The sequence below is a fragment of the Jaculus jaculus genome, chromosome X, assembly GCF_020740685.1.
Source record: "Jaculus jaculus isolate mJacJac1 chromosome X, mJacJac1.mat.Y.cur, whole genome shotgun sequence".
Taxonomy (NCBI): Eukaryota; Metazoa; Chordata; class Mammalia; order Rodentia; family Dipodidae; genus Jaculus; species Jaculus jaculus.
Window position 1 is genome coordinate 49,419,052 of NC_059125.1, and position 21,326 is coordinate 49,440,377.

The 21,326-nt window shown below is 47.7% G+C and overlaps 2 protein-coding genes across 4 annotated transcripts in view; both read right to left on the reverse strand.

Annotated features, from left to right (window-relative positions):
* Window positions 1-4,136, reverse strand: part of Syn1 (synapsin I) — a 74,854-nt gene extending 70,718 nt beyond the window's left edge. For both annotated transcript variants that reach the window (XM_004668815.2, XM_004668814.2), the window contains exon 1: window positions 3,623-4,136. In XM_004668815.2, coding sequence (XP_004668872.1) covers window positions 3,623-3,999 — 377 coding nt within the window. In that variant the 5' untranslated portion in view covers window positions 4,000-4,136. The remainder of the gene's footprint in view (window positions 1-3,622) is intronic.
* Window positions 4,137-10,232: 6,096 nt separating this feature from the next.
* LOC101607490 (complement factor properdin) lies at window positions 10,233-16,558 on the reverse strand. 2 transcript variants are annotated; one of them, XM_004668818.2, is made up of 9 exons: window positions 16,390-16,558; window positions 16,149-16,299; window positions 14,072-14,247; window positions 13,494-13,664; window positions 13,185-13,376; window positions 12,801-12,974; window positions 12,405-12,596; window positions 12,149-12,260; window positions 10,233-10,453 (listed from the first exon to the last, which is right to left on the reverse strand). In XM_004668818.2, the coding sequence occupies exons 1-9, from the start codon at window positions 16,454-16,456 to the stop codon at window positions 10,288-10,290; spliced, it is 1,401 nt and encodes a 466-aa protein (XP_004668875.1). In that variant the 5' UTR covers window positions 16,457-16,558; the 3' UTR covers window positions 10,233-10,287. The 2 variants fall into 2 exon arrangements, with proteins under 2 accessions (XP_004668875.1, XP_044996550.1); XM_045140615.1 differs by lacking the exon at window positions 12,149-12,260.
* Between the last annotated feature and the right edge of the window lie 4,768 nt (window positions 16,559-21,326).

Consider the following 21,326-nt stretch of genomic DNA (forward strand, 5'->3'; position numbering starts at 1 on the left):
AGCCTGAGCTATATAACAAGACCCTGCCTCAAAAAATCCTCATTAAACAATTATCTTTATAATGCAATGCAGGTTTATATTTCCTACTCTATTTTGTTCCATTTTGTGAAGAAAATCATGCACTTGTAGGTGCATTATACAACATAAAGCCATTATATAATGCATGCAATATATAGGATATGCCATATGTAATATATAGCATATATCGTATATCTTATTGAAATAACAGTTTTATCAAATAACTGCTTACTATGTGCAACATACCCCATGTTATTTTCTATTTTCATTCATTATTTTCTTCATGAAGAAAGTGTTCATGCTGGTCATAAGGCAACAAGTGACCCACAGTTTGAAAAACACTGGACTAAATTATCTCTAAAAAAAGAGAAATGGAGTTGGGTGTGGTAGCATGCAGTCAGGAATCTGATACGGGCGGATCATAAGTTAAACGCCACCCTGGTCTGGAGGGTCTGGTGAGACCCTCATTTCAAAAAGCCAAAAACTTAAAAAAGAGAGGTGAGCCTCAACTTAGAGGTCATAGACTCAAAGCACAAAGGAGCCAAGGCTCAGGAAGAAATGAAAATGGTGATGTTTTCAGCATGGGACTGTACTTAGGTGACATGTACTTCTTACAGCAATGCAAAATCCCATGAAATCCCTGAAGCTTTCATGGTTCTGAAGGTCTGCAACTTGGTGTTGCAGGCTCCCACACTGAGCCTGGTGTACGTGGGCTCTCTTCCTCTGTCCATGTCATCCCACGCCTAACAGACACCAAATAAATCTGTTCTAGATTACCTGGAAGAAAAGGCTGGATGAGCTGTTGTGATAAAGAGGAGCATATGGGATGCTGAAGGAAAGGGAATTCAGAAGGTGCTCAATAAATGTGTGCTGGACAGGTTAGAAGAAAAAAAATGGAAGCCATTAGAGTTGTGATTACAGAAAAGGGAACGGCCTCACCAGAATTCAACAGATCAGGCATGCGTGATGGAATGGAAGGGGGGGAAAGTAACAAATAACCTGCCTGGAGGGTTGGAGTAGAGAAGAAAAGTCTACGGGAGGGACTCCCAATATGCAGCATGGACCTTGATAATGTTTGCTGACTTCAGTGGAGCAGATTGAGTCAGGAAGAGAGCACCTTGAGGAGTGGCCTATGGTGATAAAGGAATTAGGGCACATGCTCAGTCCATGCTTTGCAGCTTGCTGGCGGAAGACTGGAGCAGTCAGCTGCATGGATGAGCATGGGGCTAGCTGAACAGAATGCAGTGCAAGATTAGTAAGTGCTTTCTGAATTGATGGAAGAGGTGAAGGACAGATGAGGAGGTGGGCCACAAAGTGGGGAGGGGAGCTGGATCTACCTAGAATGAAGGGGGAATTAAGACTCTAAGAGGAGGAAGAATACAAGGTTCTTCAGAATACACAATTAAGTGTTCATTAAATGCTTGTGGGGGAAAGCCAACTGGTGGTTGGGATGAAGGAAGGCAAGTTGAGGAAAGGTTCTTCCTAGTATAGCATAGTGCTTAACAAATGCCTCCCTCCCCACATTCTTACACATAGGACATATGCAAGAAATACCTGTATAATGAATAAATGAGCTTGAGTAGAGAGAAGGCCTGCATGGTAAAGGATTTTAGGAGAAGGGTGATCAAAGTAGTAAACAGATGGTACTTAATAAATTCTGAGATCCCTGGAGAATGAGCTTTTACAGCAGCAGCAGGAACTTGCCGAGACATGGAAAAAGGAGACTGAGGATGACTCAGACAGTAGGCATTCAATAGGTGTTGACTGGCTTATGTAGACTAACAGTCCTTTGGCATATGGACTTAAGGTTGGGAGAGAGAATCCTAGGAGTACTGAGAGGATGGGAAAGGGGTAACCAGTACATATGGGCTCTGGATTTACTAAAGGGAAAAGCTAGTGAAGAGTCCTCACAGTGGGGGCAGGTTTTCCTAGTGGTAACAAAGGGAAATGCACTACCTATACACAACAGGCACCAAATAGGTGTGCTGAGCATCCACAACACGAAAAGGTGCGAACACACAGAAACACTCAATAAATGCTCATGGGAGCCACTAAAGGGCTTTGGGGAAATGTAATAAGAATGGAACACATGATAGACGAAATCGGTGTTCACTGGACCCACTAAAAGAAATGACCTTTGATGAAGGAGGCTAGATATGAGCATATAATCATTTGATAAATGCTCACTGGGTCCTTGGAGTAACCACCCCTCCTCCCCCGTGTGATGGGCACAGAAACTTGATCTATGCAAGCATGATTCTCCATCCATGGCAGAAAGGCTTGTGTGAAGAAGGCATAGAGCAGGTGCTACATAAATGCTCCAAGGAGTGATGAAAAGAAAGTAAAAATCTTTGGCAAGAGTGACTATGAAATGGTGCCCACAGCAACTGCTAGATATCTGAACACTGGATTAACTCAGAGCCACAGGCCTTCGTGGAGATGTCTAAGGTTGGATCATGCAAAAAGTGCTCAGTATATACTGAGGGAAGCCACTGGAGAAAATGGCACTGGGCAATGATTTGGGAGTGGGGTATGTAGCAGGAGCTCAATACATGTGTGCTGAATATAATGCAGGGCAGAACAGTTAGAGAAGGCCCACACTGCAGGGAATTGGTCAATGCTGGATGGGTCCACCAAAGAAAAGGTCTTTGAAGAAGTAGCTTGGGTGTGGGTGCTGCAGGAGGCACTCAGTAAATACCTTCTAGATTCATGATAGGAAAAAAGGTCATCAAGGAGAGACTGACAATGAGTCATACACGGAAGGCTCAAAACACACATGGGATTCACAGGAGGAAAGCGATTTGTTGGAGTGGGGCTTAGGGATGGAACACATGTAAGGCATGTAGTAAACACTTCCCAGATCCGTTGGAAAATATAGGTCCCCTCAGAGAACATGCCTGGGCGTGGAGTACACGGAACATAGTGGAGTACATGGAAGGCATTCTGTGAAAGTTCACGGGGTCCATTAAAGGCAAAGCTGTGCTGAGAAGTTAGGGTGGAATACATAGCAGCCAATCAATCAATATTTTCAGACTAGCTTGAAAGGTCTTCAAGGAGGGGACGAGGGTAGGAGAAATAGCACCAACTGGATACATGCTCACAAGATCCATGTGACATAAGGCCTTAGCGAGTGGGGTGAGGCCAACAGGGCACTTCTTATGCTCTAAAAACATGCTCACAAAATTCATTGATGCCAAAGACTTTAAAGGAAGGGCTCTACAATAAGGCATATTGTAGGTACTGGATAAATGCTTACACGACTCACTTGGGGAAAGGTCTTCCAGGCAAGGGTCAGGTAGGAAAGGCTGGACACATTGGGCCCTTGGAGGGTCATGGGATATATCAAAGCCAAAGGCTTTTAGGAAGGAAGATTAGGGAAGAGGCATACCGCAGGCAACTGATAATTAATCCTGTGCCCATCAAGGTTTTGGGGAGGCAAGGGCATGGTGCTCAAGAAAGGCCAAGTATGAGTCATTTAAAGGAAAGGGTTTTGGGTGAGGGGCCAGATGCCAGGTACATAAGTGGTGCCCAATAATTGCTCATTCACTGTTAAAGCATCTGGAGACCCAGGCCCCACAGGGAGGCAGGCGCAGCAGTGGCTTACCAGTCGGTGTGCGGCTCATCGATGACCAACAGCACCCTGGCGGCGGCGCCCCCGCGGCCTGCGCCCCCAGAGCCGCCGCCCACCTGCTCGCTGAAGGTGGCAGCTGCAGCTGCTGTGGTTTGCTTGACAGCGTTGGACAGCGACGAGAAGAAGCCACCGCCCCCCGATGACCCTGGACTGGGGGCTGCCTGAGAGGCCACCGGCGCAGCGGTGGATGCCCTGTCAGTCGAGGCGGTCGCGGAACCGGGTGTGGCTCCGGGACTAGCGGCCGACGGGGGCGGCGGGGGAGGTTGCGGGCGCTGCAGGTCTGTCATGTACCCATTCGGCAGATTGGCCATAAAGTTGCTGTCGGACAGGCGACGCCGCAGGTAGTTCATGGCGGCGGCTTGGGGCAGAGGGTCCTAGGGGCAGTCAGTTGAGGAGCCGCGGGGGCGGACCGCGAGGGGCCCAGGAGCACAGCCGCGCTCGCAGGCACGACGCGACTCCTCTGCTGCCCGCCGCAGACTGAGGCAGCGCTGAGTCGCCACCGCCGCAGCGCGGATGGTCGCGCCCGTGCCCCCCTATCTCGCGCCTCGCGTGGTGCGGTCCAGCTGGGCCCACGGCGGCGCGGATGCGACCAAGACGGCGGGGAAGGGGAGTTTGTTGGAGGGCTGGCGAGTGACGTCAGTGCGCCTTCAGTGCTGGGGCGGCGGGGGCGAAGGCGCTGTCCGCGGTGCTGAAGCTGGCAGTGCGCACGCGCCACGCCGCATCCTGTTCCCCTCCCCCCTCCTATAGGGGATGCGCAAATTGGGGGCTGGGGGTAGGGTGCTTGTCCGGAGGGTTGGGGTCCATAGTCGGGCCGCCACCCCCCACGACCGACCTGCCTCCTCCTGGTACTGACATCCACTCCTTCGTAGAGATCGCCTCAGGTACTTGGTTTCCAGTGTTGATATCACCATTGAAAGCATTTGGGAGATGGGGCAGTGGAAACATGCTTGGAGTCATGACAGTATAGAATTCCCTCACCGTGAGGAGTGAGGTCACACGCAGTGTCCCTGAGGAGGCTAGTCTACGTCTCACCCAGTCTCGGGCAAAGAGAAGGACATGAGGGTGGCGTAGACATCACCAGACAAGCTGAGGTGGACACTAGGGTGGTGTCAATACCCTTGCCATGGATAGTGGAGGGGGGGGTGTCTGAAGGTACACTGGGAATAACGCACACACGTAAGGAAACGCACAGGGCATGGACGTCACAGAACACACATCCAACCAGGTATACATACAGACACACAAGCCCAGTGCAACACACATGAGCATATTGTACATACATATGCATACTCATTACACACAGGGGCAACACACTGACTCACAGAGACCCAGAAAAACTCGAAAGCATGTACACCCAGACAAAACACATACCCCCAGATGATCATGAAAAACCTGGAAATAATGCAGACACGTTGCCTGCAGCTCTATCCATGATGCGTCCACCCTCCTCCTCACACACACTCAATATACACTGTCATCAGTGTCCACAGCTTTCTTCCTCCACACCTAAGAACTCTTCACAGACAGAGGCAGGATGCCACATGAGCAAATGAGGTAGTCCAGACAGTAAGAGGATGGAGAAGCCATCATGCTCACTTGTAAGATTGTCAGCTACAAGAAAAGCACAAATCCGTGACCATTTGATAACTGACTGCATCCAGTATTTAACGGCACTGGCTTATTCAAATTTACAATCCTATGGATGGATAACCTGTACCTTATAGATAAAGGAATTCAGGACCTCCAAATCATTCCCTGAGTAATGGTCACTTTGTGGTCTGTATTTTTTCTTTGAATAATGTGTCAGGAAGATGGAACAGCCAGTGTCACTGTAGCCAGAACAAAGTGGAGGGGGGGGGGGTTATAATAGGAGCTAGAGCCAGAGTGAATATCACCTTGAGTAGTGAGTAGGTAACAGAAGATATATAATAGATCTGGGGTTTCTTTTGCCTGCAGAATTTAAAGGTGAAACATCCATCTCCTCATTTGTTCATTCTTGATTTGTTTGAGACAGGTTCTTGCTACCTAGCCCCCATTAGCTTGGTACTTTCTATGTAGTCCAGGCTTGCCTCAAGCTCACAGAAATCTTCCTGCCTTGGCCTCCCAAGTACTGAGATTACAGGTGTGCAACCCCACACTAGAACCATTGTAAATTCCTTATTCATTAAATCTCTAGTTTGTCTAAAGATGGCAGTAATAGGGCTGGAAATAAGATATCAGATAAGGCACTTGCCTGCAGAGCCTAAGGACCCAGGTTCGATTCCCCAAGGTGGCACATGCATCTGGAGTGTTTGTAGTAGCTAGAGGCCCTGGCATGCCCATTCTCTTTCTCTGTCTCTTTCTCTCCTCTCATAAATAATTGAATAAATCAAATATTAAAAATAATGGCAGCAGCCGGGCATGGTGGCACATGCCTTTAATCACAGCACTGGGGAGTCAGAGGCAAAAGGACCACCATGAGTTCGAGGCTACCCTAAGACTACATAATAAATTCCAGGTCAGCCTGGGCTAGAGCAAAACCCTACCTCATAAAAAAAAAAATAGATGGCAGTAATAATGTAGGTTCTGGAGTCCAGCTTCCACCATATGACTTAATACCTCGGAGTTGGTTTATCTGTAAAAAGGGGATGGTAACTTGCCTTATGCCTAAAGAGAAGGAGTAGTAACCTGTGCCTTTAATGTGCTTGTGACTTCATCAGAAATGTCTTTGTTCAAAGGATTCCACTTGTCAGTCTCCAGGATCCACACTCCCACTCCTACCAAGTCTGATTCCAAACCTCTTTCCCTAGGTTTCCAGAGTACTCCAAGATAAACCTTTCCCAAACTATACTCTTGCTCCCTGGTCCATCTACCCAGCTCCAGACCTTTGCCTCTTTCTTTCCCCTAGGGGGTCTTCTGGCATTCCATATAGGAACTCCCACATATTGGAAATTTTCCAATAATTTGAAAAATGTTCTTTCTGTTGCTAAGCAAAAACTTTGGGGTGGGGTGGGGAGATGGTTCAATGGGTCAGAGTGCTTGACATACAAGCATGATCCCCAATTCCCATGTCAAAAGCTAAATGTGGACATGCATGTGTATAACCCCATTCCTGAAGAGGGGCAGAGACAGGACAGTCACTGAGATTCAGCTAGTCTTGAGTGAAAAACAGCAGCTCGAGGTTCAGCGAGAGACTCCATCTCAAGGAGGTAAAGCAGAAGAGCAATAGGGGAGGACACGTGATATTCCACACCTGTAGATGGGCCACACACATTTGCACACATGTGCCTATAGTATCCACATCATGCAATCTTTATACATGAGTTCATGTGAGTGCAGACATGAATGTGTCATGGTGTGTGTGCAGGTCAGAGGATAACTTTCAGGTCCATCCTTGCTGGGTTTCTCTGGATCCCATTCTACCGTTGTTCTTTTTGCTGTGCTTCTGAGAAATTCTCCTGTCTCTGCCTCCCATCTCATGGTCAGATTACTAGGATTAGAAGCTCACCACAGTTTCTGCCTTTATGTTGTTGTTTGTGTCTTTCAAGGTAGGGTCTTCTTCTAGCCTAGGCTGATCTGGAATTCATTATGTAGTCTCAGATTGGCCTCAGACTCACAGAAATCCTCCTACTTCTGCCTCCCGAGTGCTGGGATTAAGGGTGTGCACCATCACAGCTGGTTGCTTCTGGGTTTTTATGTGGTACCTAAGGACCGGACATGGGTATTCAAGCTTAAGTGGTGAGTGCCTTATCCACTGAGTAATCTCCCCAGGTCCTCTTTGTTTTCCTTTCCTTTTTGGGGGGCTTATTAACAGCAGTCAACAAGCTGGGCCTAGTTTGTGGTGATTTCTCTGGGGTATAGGAGCAGCTTCAGGTCTCCAGACTGTTCTGGCTCCTTTGGGTCTAAATCTGGGCTCCTCAGGATCCTATCTCAACTGTGGCTCTTCGTGGGAACCTGGTAGGTTCGGAGTACTTGTGGTCCCTCAGTGCCCTTCTCTTTTCCCAGGTGACTCAGTTTTCAGAAATTGCTATTTTGTAGGTTGTCGATTAGAGGAACACACACCTGTCCCTTCCTGGACTATTTCAACTCTCCAAGGCAGAGGTAAGCTTCTCTACATAAGCTTTATATTCTTCAACAGGAATGGTCATACAGTCTTTAAAAAAGTTTTTCTTTGTTGTACATTAATTAACAACAACTTCAGTGTATACCCTTGATGTACGTTCATGCTCAGCGTTGAACCCACAACACACACACATATCCATGACACTCATGTCCTAGTGCACAGCAATAACTTCATACACTGCATTCATCCTTACTTTTTACAAGCTCAGGTCTACATCACACGCAGAGATATATACCTTAAAATGCAGGCATGCATACATAGCCGAGCTTCTTTCTTGTAAACACACCTCTCATCCCCTATAGAAGCAACCAGAAACTCTCACCTTGACTCAGTCTTTCCATAACAAGTGCTCATTGATTTGTACTTCAACCCATCAACTGGCTCATTTTATGTCAGTGTACTGACATGATTCTGGGAACCACAAATCTCCCACTGGAACCTGCCTGAAGAGGAATGCCTTTCACACACAGTGTAGTCTTGAACTCCACTGCCAATATTTACCACTGCACTGTAATCCATGGTGCTTCAAAAATGTCTAGATTACTACCTTTCTGTGCCTGTTTCTTCCTTTGTAAAAATGGGGATAACACCGACTCTCATGGGATCATTGTAGATCACAAGTCCATGCTGTGGGAAGCCTTACATTACTGGGCTCACAATTCCGTTAGCCATTACAGTGATGATGATTCCTATACGTGTCATCACAAAGAGGCTGGGCACTCAGTGAACAGCAAATGAATGAGCAACGCTAAAATCACTGGTGTCTGGGCTTTTCCCCTTTATTATAGAGACATGTGCAGCTCTGATTCCTCTTCTTCCCCATGTCCAGTACTATTGTTAGTATTCAGTAGGTGTTTAGTGCTAAATACATTCTTTTTATTTTTGTTTATTTTTATTTATTTGAGAGCAACAGACAGAGAGCGAAAGGGGCGGAGAGAGAGAGAGAGAGAGAGAGAGAGAGAGAAGGAGAGAGAGGGAAAGAGAATGGGCACGCCAGGGCCTCCAGCCACTGCAAAGGAATTCCAGATGTGTGCGCCCCCTTGTGCATCTGGCTAACATGGGTCCTGGGGAATTGAGCCTCCAACCGGGGTCCTTAGCGCTTAACCGCTAAGCCATCTCTCCAGCCCCGAATACATGAATAAAAGGAATGCCTATTCTGAGTCTGCTCACTAGTTCAGATGTCATCTTCTTCTACTAGCCCTCCTCCATACCCAGATGCTCAAACTTATCTCTAGCTCTTTATACTCAATTGTTAAATGAAATGATCAAATACAAAAGGAAGATGCATCTGGATTTGTCCTAGGGGCTCCTCCAGGCAAGATTCTGACTCTAGCTTCTCTTTGCTCCTGACCCAGCTCAGAGCACAGCATAGCCGCCTCCTCAGTGGTCTCCCCGCCCCCAACTATTTGTCATTGGTAATTGTGGTGTTGGAGCTAGGCTGTTTTGAGTGGGTGGGTGCAGGTGCTCCCTTAGCAGGGTGCCAGCACTGGCCACGCCTCTGCCGAGTTCATCACTGAGGCAGATCTGCCAGCTGAGAGGCTGTGGTGGGTGGGTGGGAACCTAGGAAAGAAACCTCGTGAGGCAGGAGACAGCAATTAACCAGCACACTGGCTGATCCAGAAGTTCCTGGTGGGGCGAGTAGCCAATGGCCTAATCCACAAAGCAGAGGGACTTGATGGATAGCCCTGGGGCACTAGAACCACACACTCAGGGAAGTGGAGAAGAGACTGCACCCTTCAAGTGTTCTAAGCTGCAACCACAGTGGAAAACACTGTGTTCCACAAACATGCCACTGCAACTTTCACCTCAAAAGTGTAGGTTGCATTTGCTCCTTTAAAGAATCTTTCAGGCCAACCTGGAATTCACTATGTATTCTCAGGCTGGCCTCAAACTCACAGCAATCCTCGCCCCTCTGCCTCCCAAGAGCTCTGGTATTAAAGGTGTGCGGGCACTGGGTGTGGTGGCACATGTCTTTAATCCCAGCGTTCGGGAGGCAGAGGTAGGAGGATCGGCATGAGTTCGAGGCCACCCTGAGAATACATAGTGAATTCCAGGTCAGCCTGAGCTAGAGCAAGTCCCTGCCTTGAAAAACAAAACAAAACAAAAACAAAATAAAATAAAGGTGTGCGGCGAGCGGGGAGAGAGGAGGGACACAGAGAGAAAATGGGTGCAGCAGGGCCTCCAGCCACTGTAAATGCGGCTTTACATGGTACTGGGGAATGGAACTCAGGTCTCTCCAGCCCTTCTTTAAGCACTCTTAAGAGAGCCAGATAAGGGCTGGACAGATGGCTTAGCAGTGAAGCCACTTGCCTGTGAAGACTAAGGACCAAGGTTTGATTCCCCAGTACCCACGTAAGCCAGATGCACAAGATGACACATACATCTGGAGTTCGTTTGCAGTGGCCAGGGGCTCTGGCATGCCCATTCTCTCTCTCTTTCTCCCTCTCTGTCAAATAAATTAATTTAATAAGGGCCTGATAAGTTTGGTTTATTGAGGCCTAGGTCAGGGGGTCAGAATGGAAGCAAGAGGTATGTATTAGGGCTTCTTCTCTGCAGGGTCTATGCAGGCAGGCACATGTAGACATGGCCGTTTCTCTTCTACCACCAGCTTCTGGCCCTGCAGCGCCTCGCACTGAGGCCGTGGGGTCCCCCAGAAGGTAACATTCTTCTCACCCCGACCTTCAACCATGGAAACGGTAGGCCTAGGGTATTAGGGGAACAATGGAGGACAGAAGCTCAGGAAAGGCAAGAATGCATTAGAAAAAGATTTTTTTTTTTTTTTGGAGGTCGAGTCTCACTATATAGCATGAACTAATCTCAGACTTATGATCTTCCTGCCACAGCCTTCCAGAGATTACAGCATTTCAACAGACTTTTTTTTTTTTCAGTAACATGGGTTAAATCTATGTCCTTGTGCTTTCTAGGCAAGAAGTCTACCCCTGAGAAATATCCCTAGCTTTCTTTTTACTTTTCACTGAGAGATAGGATCTCACTCATTTTTCTCAGGCTGGCCTTCTCACTCTTCTGCCCAGGAAGGCCTTGAACTTGTTATCCTTCTGGGCTCAGCCTTCAAATAGATGGGATTACAGGACAGCACCACCATGCCCTGGCCTAACAAGCTCCCAATGCCCACTGTGTGCCCATTGCTACATTTTAGCAGTGACACAAGGCTGATAAACAGGACAGGAAATTTCCCAAGTCTGTTTCCCTCACCTACAAAATGGCAAGATTAGGAATAATAGTATCAATACCCACATAACAAGGCCACTAAGTAAGGATAAATGAATTCAGATAAAGTGCTCAGATTGGTATCTAGCACACACTGAATGTTCAATAAATGTTGGTGATTGGTAATTTTTGACATGAACTGCCTTCTCTTACCTATAAAACCTTTCATATCTTTTCCCATATCTACCTCAAAACCCTATCATAGTCCTTCTCTTTGTCTTCCTCCTCTGCCCCTATCACCCCACTTTATCCAAACAGAATCCTATGCCCAGAAAGGTCATCACCAGGGTTATTTCTCCTACTAGGCAACCCCTCCATTCATTTTCACCCAGATTCTCTGAACGGATCCTTCTCCACACAGACTCTTATTTACTCTAGTCTTTTGTGCCTCCACCTAGCATCTCCAGATCCTTCAGGTCTCAGTAGGAGTCTCACAGCTAGGAGATACCATTCCAGGAGGCAGACCTCCCATGATCTGAGAAAAGTTCATCTACTTGGCCTTGATCTATGTGGAAATTAAGGAAGGGATTGGTATTATAAACCTCTCTAACATCTGGGCCACTCTGATCACCAGTAAGCACTTTGGGGGGGGCTGGTAATCATCCATGTCCAGGATACTGTCACAGTCTCAATGCCAGGAATGCCTTTATCAACCCCTACCTGCCTAGGAAAGTCTAATCAGGCTTTTGGGCCTAGGGTACACTGACAGTACCTTTGCTACATACCAATCATTCCTCAAATGTCTTGTCAGGATTCATATTACCCAGCTGGGCCCCTTTGACCCATGGATCTCGGTTCTGTGTGTTTGTAACTGTTGCTTAAAAGGTTTTCGAGTGCCTCTGGGCAGAGAGATGTGGAGCAAATGAGTGGGCATTTGAAAATGTAACTCAAAGCATGGTAACTGAAGGTGTGGGGGGTGAAGGAATGAAGAACTGAGTGTATTGAAGCAAAACTGAGTGACTGCATGTGTGGCTGAGGGGCACAGAGGCTGTGAATTCTTCCCTCATAGCCTCCTCTCTTGATTTCTCCTCTTGTCCTGTAGTCGGGAGATGGCTCTGCCAAGGCAGGCACCTTAGACCCAGTTGTGAAGCCCTGGTTGGGTGTTAACAGACTTCCATCCTATCCTTCAATATCTTGACCCTTTCTTAGAGGCCCTGCCCTCTACTCACGAGTACTTGGGGAGCAAGGCTGTGCAGAGGCGCTGGCGGACACGTGTAGGGTTGGGTCCACATGGGGGTGTGCACAGCCCCCAGGTACTCCACTGTGACCATGAGCCTTTCACTGCAATGAGGGGAGGGGCATCACAAAGTCAAAACCGGAGGTCTCCGTGAGAAAGTCAGAGGGAGGCTGCGGGCACACGTGATTCCCAGCAAAGGTGTAAGGGCTGTCCACCCTCACATTGTTCTCGTCTGTGTGGGCACTCACAGATGCAGTTATGAATGTCATAGCAATGTCGTATATCCTGTGGATCCCCAGGACATCGCTGTCCATCAAACTTGCGGCCTCTACAGATCCTCATGCGTGACTGCTGGCCCGGGATTTCATCACAGCTGATGGATTCCATGTTTACACGGGTGCAGCTGCTCCACTTCCCCCAGGCTTCCCACTCCCCATTCACTGCAGAGACAGGGTTCAAGGGGAGGCTCATAGCCAGTAAGGTGTCTCAGGGAAAACAATAAATGTTTCTGAAGGGAGTGGGGGCAATGGGATGTAGGAATGGGATGGGGGAGCAGAGGTGAGCCAAAGCATAAGGGCCAGGAAATGGGGAATCAGAGGCAGGAGCAAGGGCAGCAGAGGGTTAGACATGAACCTGGTGCTAACCAGGACAATGCTTGGCGGTGTTACAGATATGGATCCGAGTAGCATCACCAGCGCAGGGGAGACCTCCATGACGGGGCACAGGGTGATCGCAAGTCCGTCGCTGTAGGGTCTGGCCCAAGCCACAGGTCACAGGGCAGGGGCTCGCAGGGCCCCATGGCCCCCAGCCCCCAGCCACTGTTAGATAGGGAAAGGGAGTGAGGAAAAAGATCACCTCAATTGTGCCTCCCTCCTTCCCACCTCCAGATCCTTGAGACAGACTATCTCCAAATGAAAGGTTCCATGATCACATGGTGTTATGAACTCTATTCCCTGAAAGGTCATAGCATCTGTGCTGGGAATCAAGAGCTCCACTGGCAGAGGGCCAATTGCCTCACCCCTGCCTACCTGGGCAGGGTGGCAGGCCAGTGCAGTCCCGATGCTCAGAAGCTGATCCCAAGCAGGGCTTCCCAGGAGGTTGCCTGGACGGCTCTGGTGCAGAACATTTACGACTTCGTGTCTCCTTAGGTTTTTGAGCTCCACCAAGGCAGGAGCCTGAGCAGGGACTCCAGGGACCCCAGGCTGCCCAGGCCCCATGTGCTGAGGTAGGAGTGGAGGAGGGAACATATGTGGTCAAGCATGCTCACCTCTTCTTTCCCTGGCAGTTGACTGCTATAACCCACAGGCCCACCCTGTTCCGCAGCTGTCCTTACTCACTGGGGCAGACCTGCTGAGTGTCACAGGCCTTTGACTCTTGGGCCTCTCCTAGGCAATGACCCCCACACTTGGGGGCAGGGTGATTACATACTCTCTTGCGAGTCTGGGTTCCTTTGGAGCAGGTGACAGAGCAAGGCCCCCAGGGTGCCCAGTCAGACCAGCCACCCATCTCTGTGGGAGAGAACAGAGAGATGGGAGGGAGAGGTGGGTGTCACTTAAGGCTCCTGGTTTACTTGTGTGCCCCATATAGGTCATTTCTGTCCCCACATCTGACTCCACAAATGGTCCACCAGCATGGTTCATCTGGACCATGGTAGTAGCCTTGACATTGGTCCCTCTGCTTCAGGGACAGGCTGGCCTCTTCCCAAATCAAGTCAGTACAATTCTCCCTTGCCTACAATCCAAATCACTCAAACTAAAGCCACTGTTCTCACCTTCTCTCATTCTCCTCCAGCCATGCTAGCCTCTTTAGTGTCCACCCCAATGGCAGCTATAGGCCCACCCTTGGGATCTCTGTACTTTTACTCCCAGGGCAGGGGGATGGGTGCCAGGGAGCTGATGGCCTTGTTGATCCTCACCAGGACAACATGGCTGGTCCTCACAGGCTTGTAGCTGCCACTCAAGGGTCCCAGGATCTACCTGATCAGGGCACTTCCCACCCCTGCCCACACAACGTCGGTGTCGCAGCTGAGACCCCTCAGAGCAGGTCACTGAGCACGGGGCCCACAAGGACCATGGTGACCATCGTGGGGACCTGTGGAGAAGAGTCCATGTCACATCCAGGTATTAAATGACAGGATAGCATGTGCGTAGGCACAAGAGGGGTGATAGATAAATGTGCAGGCAGGATAAATGGGTACCTATCTACTACTTAGAAATGCTGGGAGAATTAATGGGAACATTAAATATATGATAAATGGCATTTCCCTTCATGACCAGGGAAATCCCTCGAGGACAAATCTAGACACAGATACAAGGAACAAATGTGCGATCTAGGAGCCTAGAACTGCTGCCAGAAACCTAATAGGTCACCACCCTGCAATGGTAGCCGGCACACAGGAAGTACTTAGTGAACAGGAGCCATTATCCCAATGAGCTCAGAGGCCTCCTTAGAAATACCCTAGATCTGGGCTGGAGAGATGGCCTAGCGGTTAAGCGCTTGCCTGTGAAGCCTAAGGACCCCGGTTCAAGGCTCGGTTCCCCAGGTCCCACGTTAGCCAGATGCACAAGAGGGCGCACGCGTCTGGAGTTCGTTTGCAGAGGCTGGAAGCCCTGGCGCGCCCATTCTCTCTCTCCCTCTTATCTGTCTTTCTCTCTGTGTCTGTCACTCTCAAATAAATAAATAAATAAAATTTAAAAAAAATATTAAAAAAAAAAAAGAAATACCCTAGATCTATCTCTAGCTCCCTTCACAGTCCTGGGTATGCATACCAGTGCTAAAGAGATGTGAACTGTTGGCATGACTAGGGGCCCAGAGCTGCTCTCCAAAGTCCCCAAGCCTAAGCTCCTCAAACTCACCCCATACCTGGAATAGAGAGTAAACAGAAAATATGTGTAGAAGGCTAAGAAGATGGCTCAGTATTAAGTGCTTGCCATACAAATATGAGTACCCAACTTTGGAACCCCAGCACTGACATAAAAAGCCAGATGTCAAGCTGGGTGTGGTAGCACACACCTCTGATCCCAGTACTTGGGAGGCAGAGGTAGGAGGATCGTCAGGTATTCAAGGCCAGTCTGAGACTACATAGTGGATTCCAGGTCAGCCTGGGCTAGAGGGAGACCCTACCTTGAAAAAAACAAAACAAAACAAGCCAGATGTCATGGCAGCTGTTTTTCATCCAAGCCATGCCTATAGATGAAGAAGGGAGGCGGAGATAGAATATGCTGGCAGCTGGCAGCTGGCAGGGCCAGCTAGCTTGGCAAAAGTGATGGTGAGCATGAGACCTTGTCTCAAAAGGAGGTGAAAAGGTGATGATAACATATATGCCATGGTATGCATGTTTGCACTCACACACATGAATGCCCTCTTTCTCCCTCACCCTCTCTCTCACATAAACACATATATCAAAAAGGAACATATACCTAGAATACAGCAAAGGCTTAACATATACATGCTAGAAGTCATAATTAGGCCCTGCAATGTGTCCAGCAAGGAGGAAGTGCTCAAACAATGTGAGTGTCATCATAATTAGAGGTTTGGTGTTGCCTGCAAAATTCCCCCAAACTCTTCCACTCCCATGATATGCCACTATACAGTAAGCGCTCAATAAATATGAGCAGTTATCACAGTTAGGAGAATGCAGCTACCTTTAGAAATACCCAGGTCACACCTTACCTGTAGTGCATACAGGAAGCACTGACAGTGGTTTCTAACCAAGGCTGATTTTGCCACCCCCAGGGGACATTTGGCAATGTCTGAAGAGTTCTTGCTTTCTCACCCAGGGATATAGCAAAACATCCTTTAATACACAAGTCAGCACTCATATTCTCCACAACAACAACAACAAATTTCCTAGCTCTAATGGCAACAGTGTCAAGTTTGTGAAAGCCTGAGCTATGGTCATGATCGGGCCCTTGAGAGACACCCTAGGAAGCCCCAGGGAAAGAAAGAGTCCAGTTCTGGGTCCCAGACCCCAGTCCAGGTTTCCTCCAGACCTGCATGCCTGACAGAGGCCATTGCTGTGCTCCTGGAAGGCATAGGCAGCATTGAGACAGCAGTCTTCCACACTGATGCCACCCCCAAGCAGGCCCTTGCACCTGCCGGAGGACTCCTCATACTGGGTGAAACAGAGCACGGGGTCAGAGCCTGTAACAAGATTGGGGGAGAAAGATGGACAGTCAGGAGTGTGGTAGGTCTGGGCTCCCATGGGGGCCAGCTGGGCCCTCACCCACTCACCTGTGGCTGGCAGAATGAGCAGCAGTAGTATCAGTAGGGACTGAGGGTCTTGCATTTGAAAAGTCATGTTGAAGATTGAACCCCTGTACTTTCCCAAAGAGGCCTGGCTTTATCTGGGCTGACCTGCTGTTCCTGGAAAGAGGAACCAACAGCAGGAGGAACTGGGAGGGGTACTGTGCACGCCTTTTCAGCTCTGGACTCTCCCTCCCCCACCCCCCCCGTCTCCTCCTCTTCTCCCCTCAGTTTCCTGTGTCATCCTTGGTCCTGTTTTATGTCATGCAGTCTCCAGCACCTAATATTCTACTCGGCCCTACAACCTTTCAGGACTCAATCAATGCTCCTAGGAGAAATTGTCACTGAGGGCTGGAGAGATGGCTGAGCAGTTAAGGCACTTGCCTGCCAAGCCAAAGGACCCAGGTTCGATTCTTCAGTACCCATGTAAGCCAGATGCACAAGACGTATGTGCATGGAGGTCGTTTGCAGTGGCTGAAGGCCTTGCTGTGCCAGTTCTCTCTATCTGCCTCTTTCTCTTTATCACTCTCAAATAAATAAATAAAAATTAAAAATTAAACAAAAAAAGAAATTCTCACTGAAGGGCAATGAAGTCTGAGGGTTTGAAGCAAAAATGTCAGAGCCATATAATGTTGGGCAAGTCACTTCAACTTATCTGTAAAAGGCATAATTTGACCAGTGATAGTATCAACCTTAAGGTGATACTAAACAAGGGTGAAATGAGGGTATCTCTCTTCAGATAGTCTGCCCAAAGGCATGAAAGCAACTTCTTGGTCTTCTACCTTAAAGCCCCACCCCTCTTTCCTAAAAGTGAGGATATCAGCATGTGGGGTGGGGGGAAGGAAATGAGAAGAAGAAGTGGCTTAGTATGGGGAAGGATTCAGAAGGGGGAGGGGACTGCGCATGTACAGTGCCCAGGGTGCCCATCTGAAGACACCTATGGGACCTAGAATAGAGGATGAACTGGCTGGGGCCATGTTCCATCAGAGTACCTGGGACAGGTAGCATTCCCCTCTGAACCTGCTTCCTTGTCTGTAAAATGAGCCATTGGTGACACAGGCCTGTAATCCCAGCTACTTTGGAGGCTGAGGCAGGGAGATCAGAAGTTCAAGGCTTGCCTGGCTAACTTAGCAAGACCTTGTTCCCCCGGCAAAAAAAAAAAAAAAAAATCCTTCTTTCTTTTAAAATTTATTTTAAGGCAGGGTCTCAGGTAGCCCAGCCTCGCCTTTAACTTGAATATGTAGCCGAGGATGACCTTGAACTCATGATTCACCTGCTTCCACATCTAAAGTGCTAGGATTACAGGGATATACTACCACGTCTGGTTTTATGTATGTGCTGGGGATTGAACTCAAGGGTCTGTTCATGTCAGGCAGGTGTTCCACCCAGTGTGCCACATCCCCAGCTCAAAATATGAAAAAAAAAAACAACTAAAAGGTATAGAGTAGAGTGAGGGAGATGCCTTAGTGGTTAAGACTCTTGCCTGCAAAGCCTAAGGACCCAGGTTTGACTCTCCAGAACCCACGTAAGCCAGACACACAAGGTCACACATGTGCACAAGGTTACACATGCACACACATCTGGAGTTCGATTGCTGTGGCTGCCCATTCCCTCTCTTTCTCTCTCTCTCTCATGAAAAGGTATAGGAGTAGGCTGGAGATGTGACTCAGTTGGTAGAGTGCTTGCCTAGCATGTATGAAGCTCAGGACTGGATGTCTTATGGCATATGGCACTAAGGAGGTGGAAGCAGGAAGATCAAGTTTAAGGTCATGCTCAGCTACATGGCTAGTCTAAGGTCAGCATGGGATACATTATATTATCTCTAAGTAAGTCAATAAATAAGTCAGGGTGGGAGCCTTAGCTCAGGAATAGAGCATTTTCCCTCACACCAGAGTGTACTGGGATAAAAAGTACCCATTTATAGCACCTATGACATAGGTTAATTCTGATGTAAAGTTTGGGAATTAAAAATGTTGAAACTTGGGCTGGAGAGATGGCTTAGCGGTTAAGCGCTTGCCTGTGAAGCCTAAGGACCCCGGTTCGAGGCTCGGTTCCCCAGGTCCCACGTTAGCCAGATGCACAAGGGGGCGCATGCGTCTGGAGTTCGTTTGCAGAGGCTGGAAGCCCTGGAGCGCCCATTCTCTCTCTTTCTCTCTCTCTCTGCCTGTCACTCTCCAATAAATAAATAAAAATTAAAAATTAAAAAAAAAATGTTGAAACTTGCCAGGTGTGGTAGCGCATGCCTTTAATCCCAGCACTCGGGAAGCAGAGGTAGCAGGACTGCCATGAGTTCAAGGCCAGCCTGAGACTCCATAGTCAATTCCAGGTCAGCCTGGGCTACAGCGAGATCCTACTTCAAAAAATTAACTCCCCCCGTGTTGAAAGTACTTAAAAAAGTACCTAGAATACAGTAAATGCTCTGTTCATTAAATTCATTCAGCATTTATTGAAAGTCAAATGTGGTTCTCAGCATTAGATGGCAGGACAGACAAAAATGGCTCCTGAATGACTTATCCTCTACTAGGGGAGATAGGCAATAGACATAATTCATGGACGTCTTCTCCAGTGACCCTTCTTGGATGGTTTCCTTGTCATTCTCTAGCCTTAGTATGCATCAGATTCACCCACAAGGCTTGACACAATGGCAGTCTGCTGGGTCCTACTTGAGTTTCTGATCCAGCAAGTGTGGAGCGGGGCTCCAGAATGTGCCTTTCTAACAAGGTCTCAGATGACCCTGATGCTATTTTGGAGATTGCACTTTGAGAACCAATATCTTAGTACCTGAACCCTCCTCAGTTTTCTTTTGCTTCCTCTAGAGTAAACATAGTTATCTGTTTCTTGTTTCACTGTTAACAATTAATTTATCACTTTCTAGCAGGTAAACCTGAGCTCCATAGTCCTGTTATTATTTTTTTCATAAGCCTTAACGAGTGAAATTCCAGAGCCTGCTTTAAAAATGGCACTCTTAAGCCGGGCGTGGTGGCGCACGCCTTTAATCCCAGCACTCGGGAGGCAGAGGTAGGAGGATCGCCGTGAGTTCAAGGCCACCCTGAGATGACAGAGTTAATTCCAGGTCAGCCTGGACCAGAGTGAGACCCTACCTCGAAAAACCAAAAAAAAATAAATAAATAAAAAAAAAATAGCACTCTTGTGGGCTGGGGATATAGTTCACTAGTAATTACTTAGAATATACTAGGCCCTGAGTTTGATCCCTAGCACCACAAACATTAAGTAAATAAGAACAACCTTTTCAATTAACAAAAAGGAAAGAAAGGTGATTCTTCAGTTCTCCTCTATGCACTGAAAAATGTTGTCTTGCAAATTAAAACAAGATAAAATAATTTGGTCAGAGGTTCAAAGAGAATTCCCTCCAGAATGCTGCTCTTACTGTCTGGGCAATAAGATGTATATTAACATTTGCATCACAGAGGTATTCTGTCTCTGAGAATATAAGCTTGTCTTTGAATATGTGCTTTAAACAAAGGGTCCTGTTAATATTCTAAGACTTCAGGGCTGGAGAGATGGCTTAGCGGTTAAGCGCTTGCCTGTGAAGCCTAAGGACCCCGGTTCGAGGCTCGGTTCCCCAGGTCCCACGTTAGCCAGATGCACAAGGGGGCGCACGCGTCTAGAGTTTGTTTGCAGAGGCTGGAAGCCCTGGCGCGCCCATTCTCTCTCTCTCCCTCTATCTGTCTTTCTCTCTGTGTCTGTCACTCTCAAATAAATAAATAAATAAAATTATAAAAAAAAATATTCTAAGACTTCAGCTGTCAGTGCTGTGCTGTCTTGTAAAAACAAACGTGCAATTGTGCCTGACTGCTTTATTTAATCACCTGTTGCCCTGGAAATGACGTTATAATCGATATTTCCTTTGTTCCTAAATGGCATAAATATTCATAAAATTCCCTGTGGATAAGGATTGTTGGCACTTTTTCTCCCACATACATCTAGGCATTCAAATGACTTGGAAGATTGCTTATCTAAACAAAGGGTGAGATTCTGGTCTTAATTATTACTGCATGGCATAATGTTTACCTATGTCTTGTCAGTCTCCTGCATTGAGTTTCATAATAGCAGAGTTGTTTTGGGGGAGGGGGAGGAAGGGTTGATACAGGGTCTCGTTATATAGCCTAGACTGGCCTTGAACTCATGGCAATCCCCCTGCCTTAGCCTCCTGAGTGCTAGAATTACAGGCTTGAGCTATCACATGTAGCTGCTACTGTTTCTGAAATGGGGTCTTGCTATGTAGCTTAGGTGGGCCTTGAATTTATGGAAATCCACATCTGGCAAGGACAGGGTTTTCTGTTTGATTTGTTAACTGCTAGGTCTTTGGGGCACCTGACAGGCACCAGCAAACAATAGATGATCAAGAATATCTGTTTCAAGAATCAAAAAATGAAATAATCGAAAGTTGAGTTTCTGGTAAGTGCTAACAGGAAGAATCTGAACTTGAGATAAAAAACAAAAAAACTGGGGAGTGTACTGGAGAGATGGCTCATCAGTTAAGGCTCTTGCCTGCAAAACCTTACAGCCAGGGTGATTCCCCAGTACCCACGTAAAGCCAGATGCACAAAGTGGTACATGCATCTGGAGTTTGTTTGCAGCAGCTGGAGGCCCTGGGAGACCCATTCCCCCCTCATCTCTGCTTGTGAGTAAGTAAATAAAAATACTTAATAAAAACTGGGGAGGGGGAGCTCATGAGACCTCACCTCTCCCTGAGTAGGCAATTAATGGTTGCTGGGGAAGGGAGCAAAGGGAGTGGGAGGGGAACAAGGAGAGGTACATGTAAGAAAATATAACAAAACTCATTATTATGTATACTTAACATATGCTATTAAAGGGAATTAAAAAAAAAAAGCAGGCATCACCTTTAAGAGCTAGGACCAGATGATATCATCTAGAGATGGTGCATAAGAAAGGAACCCTGG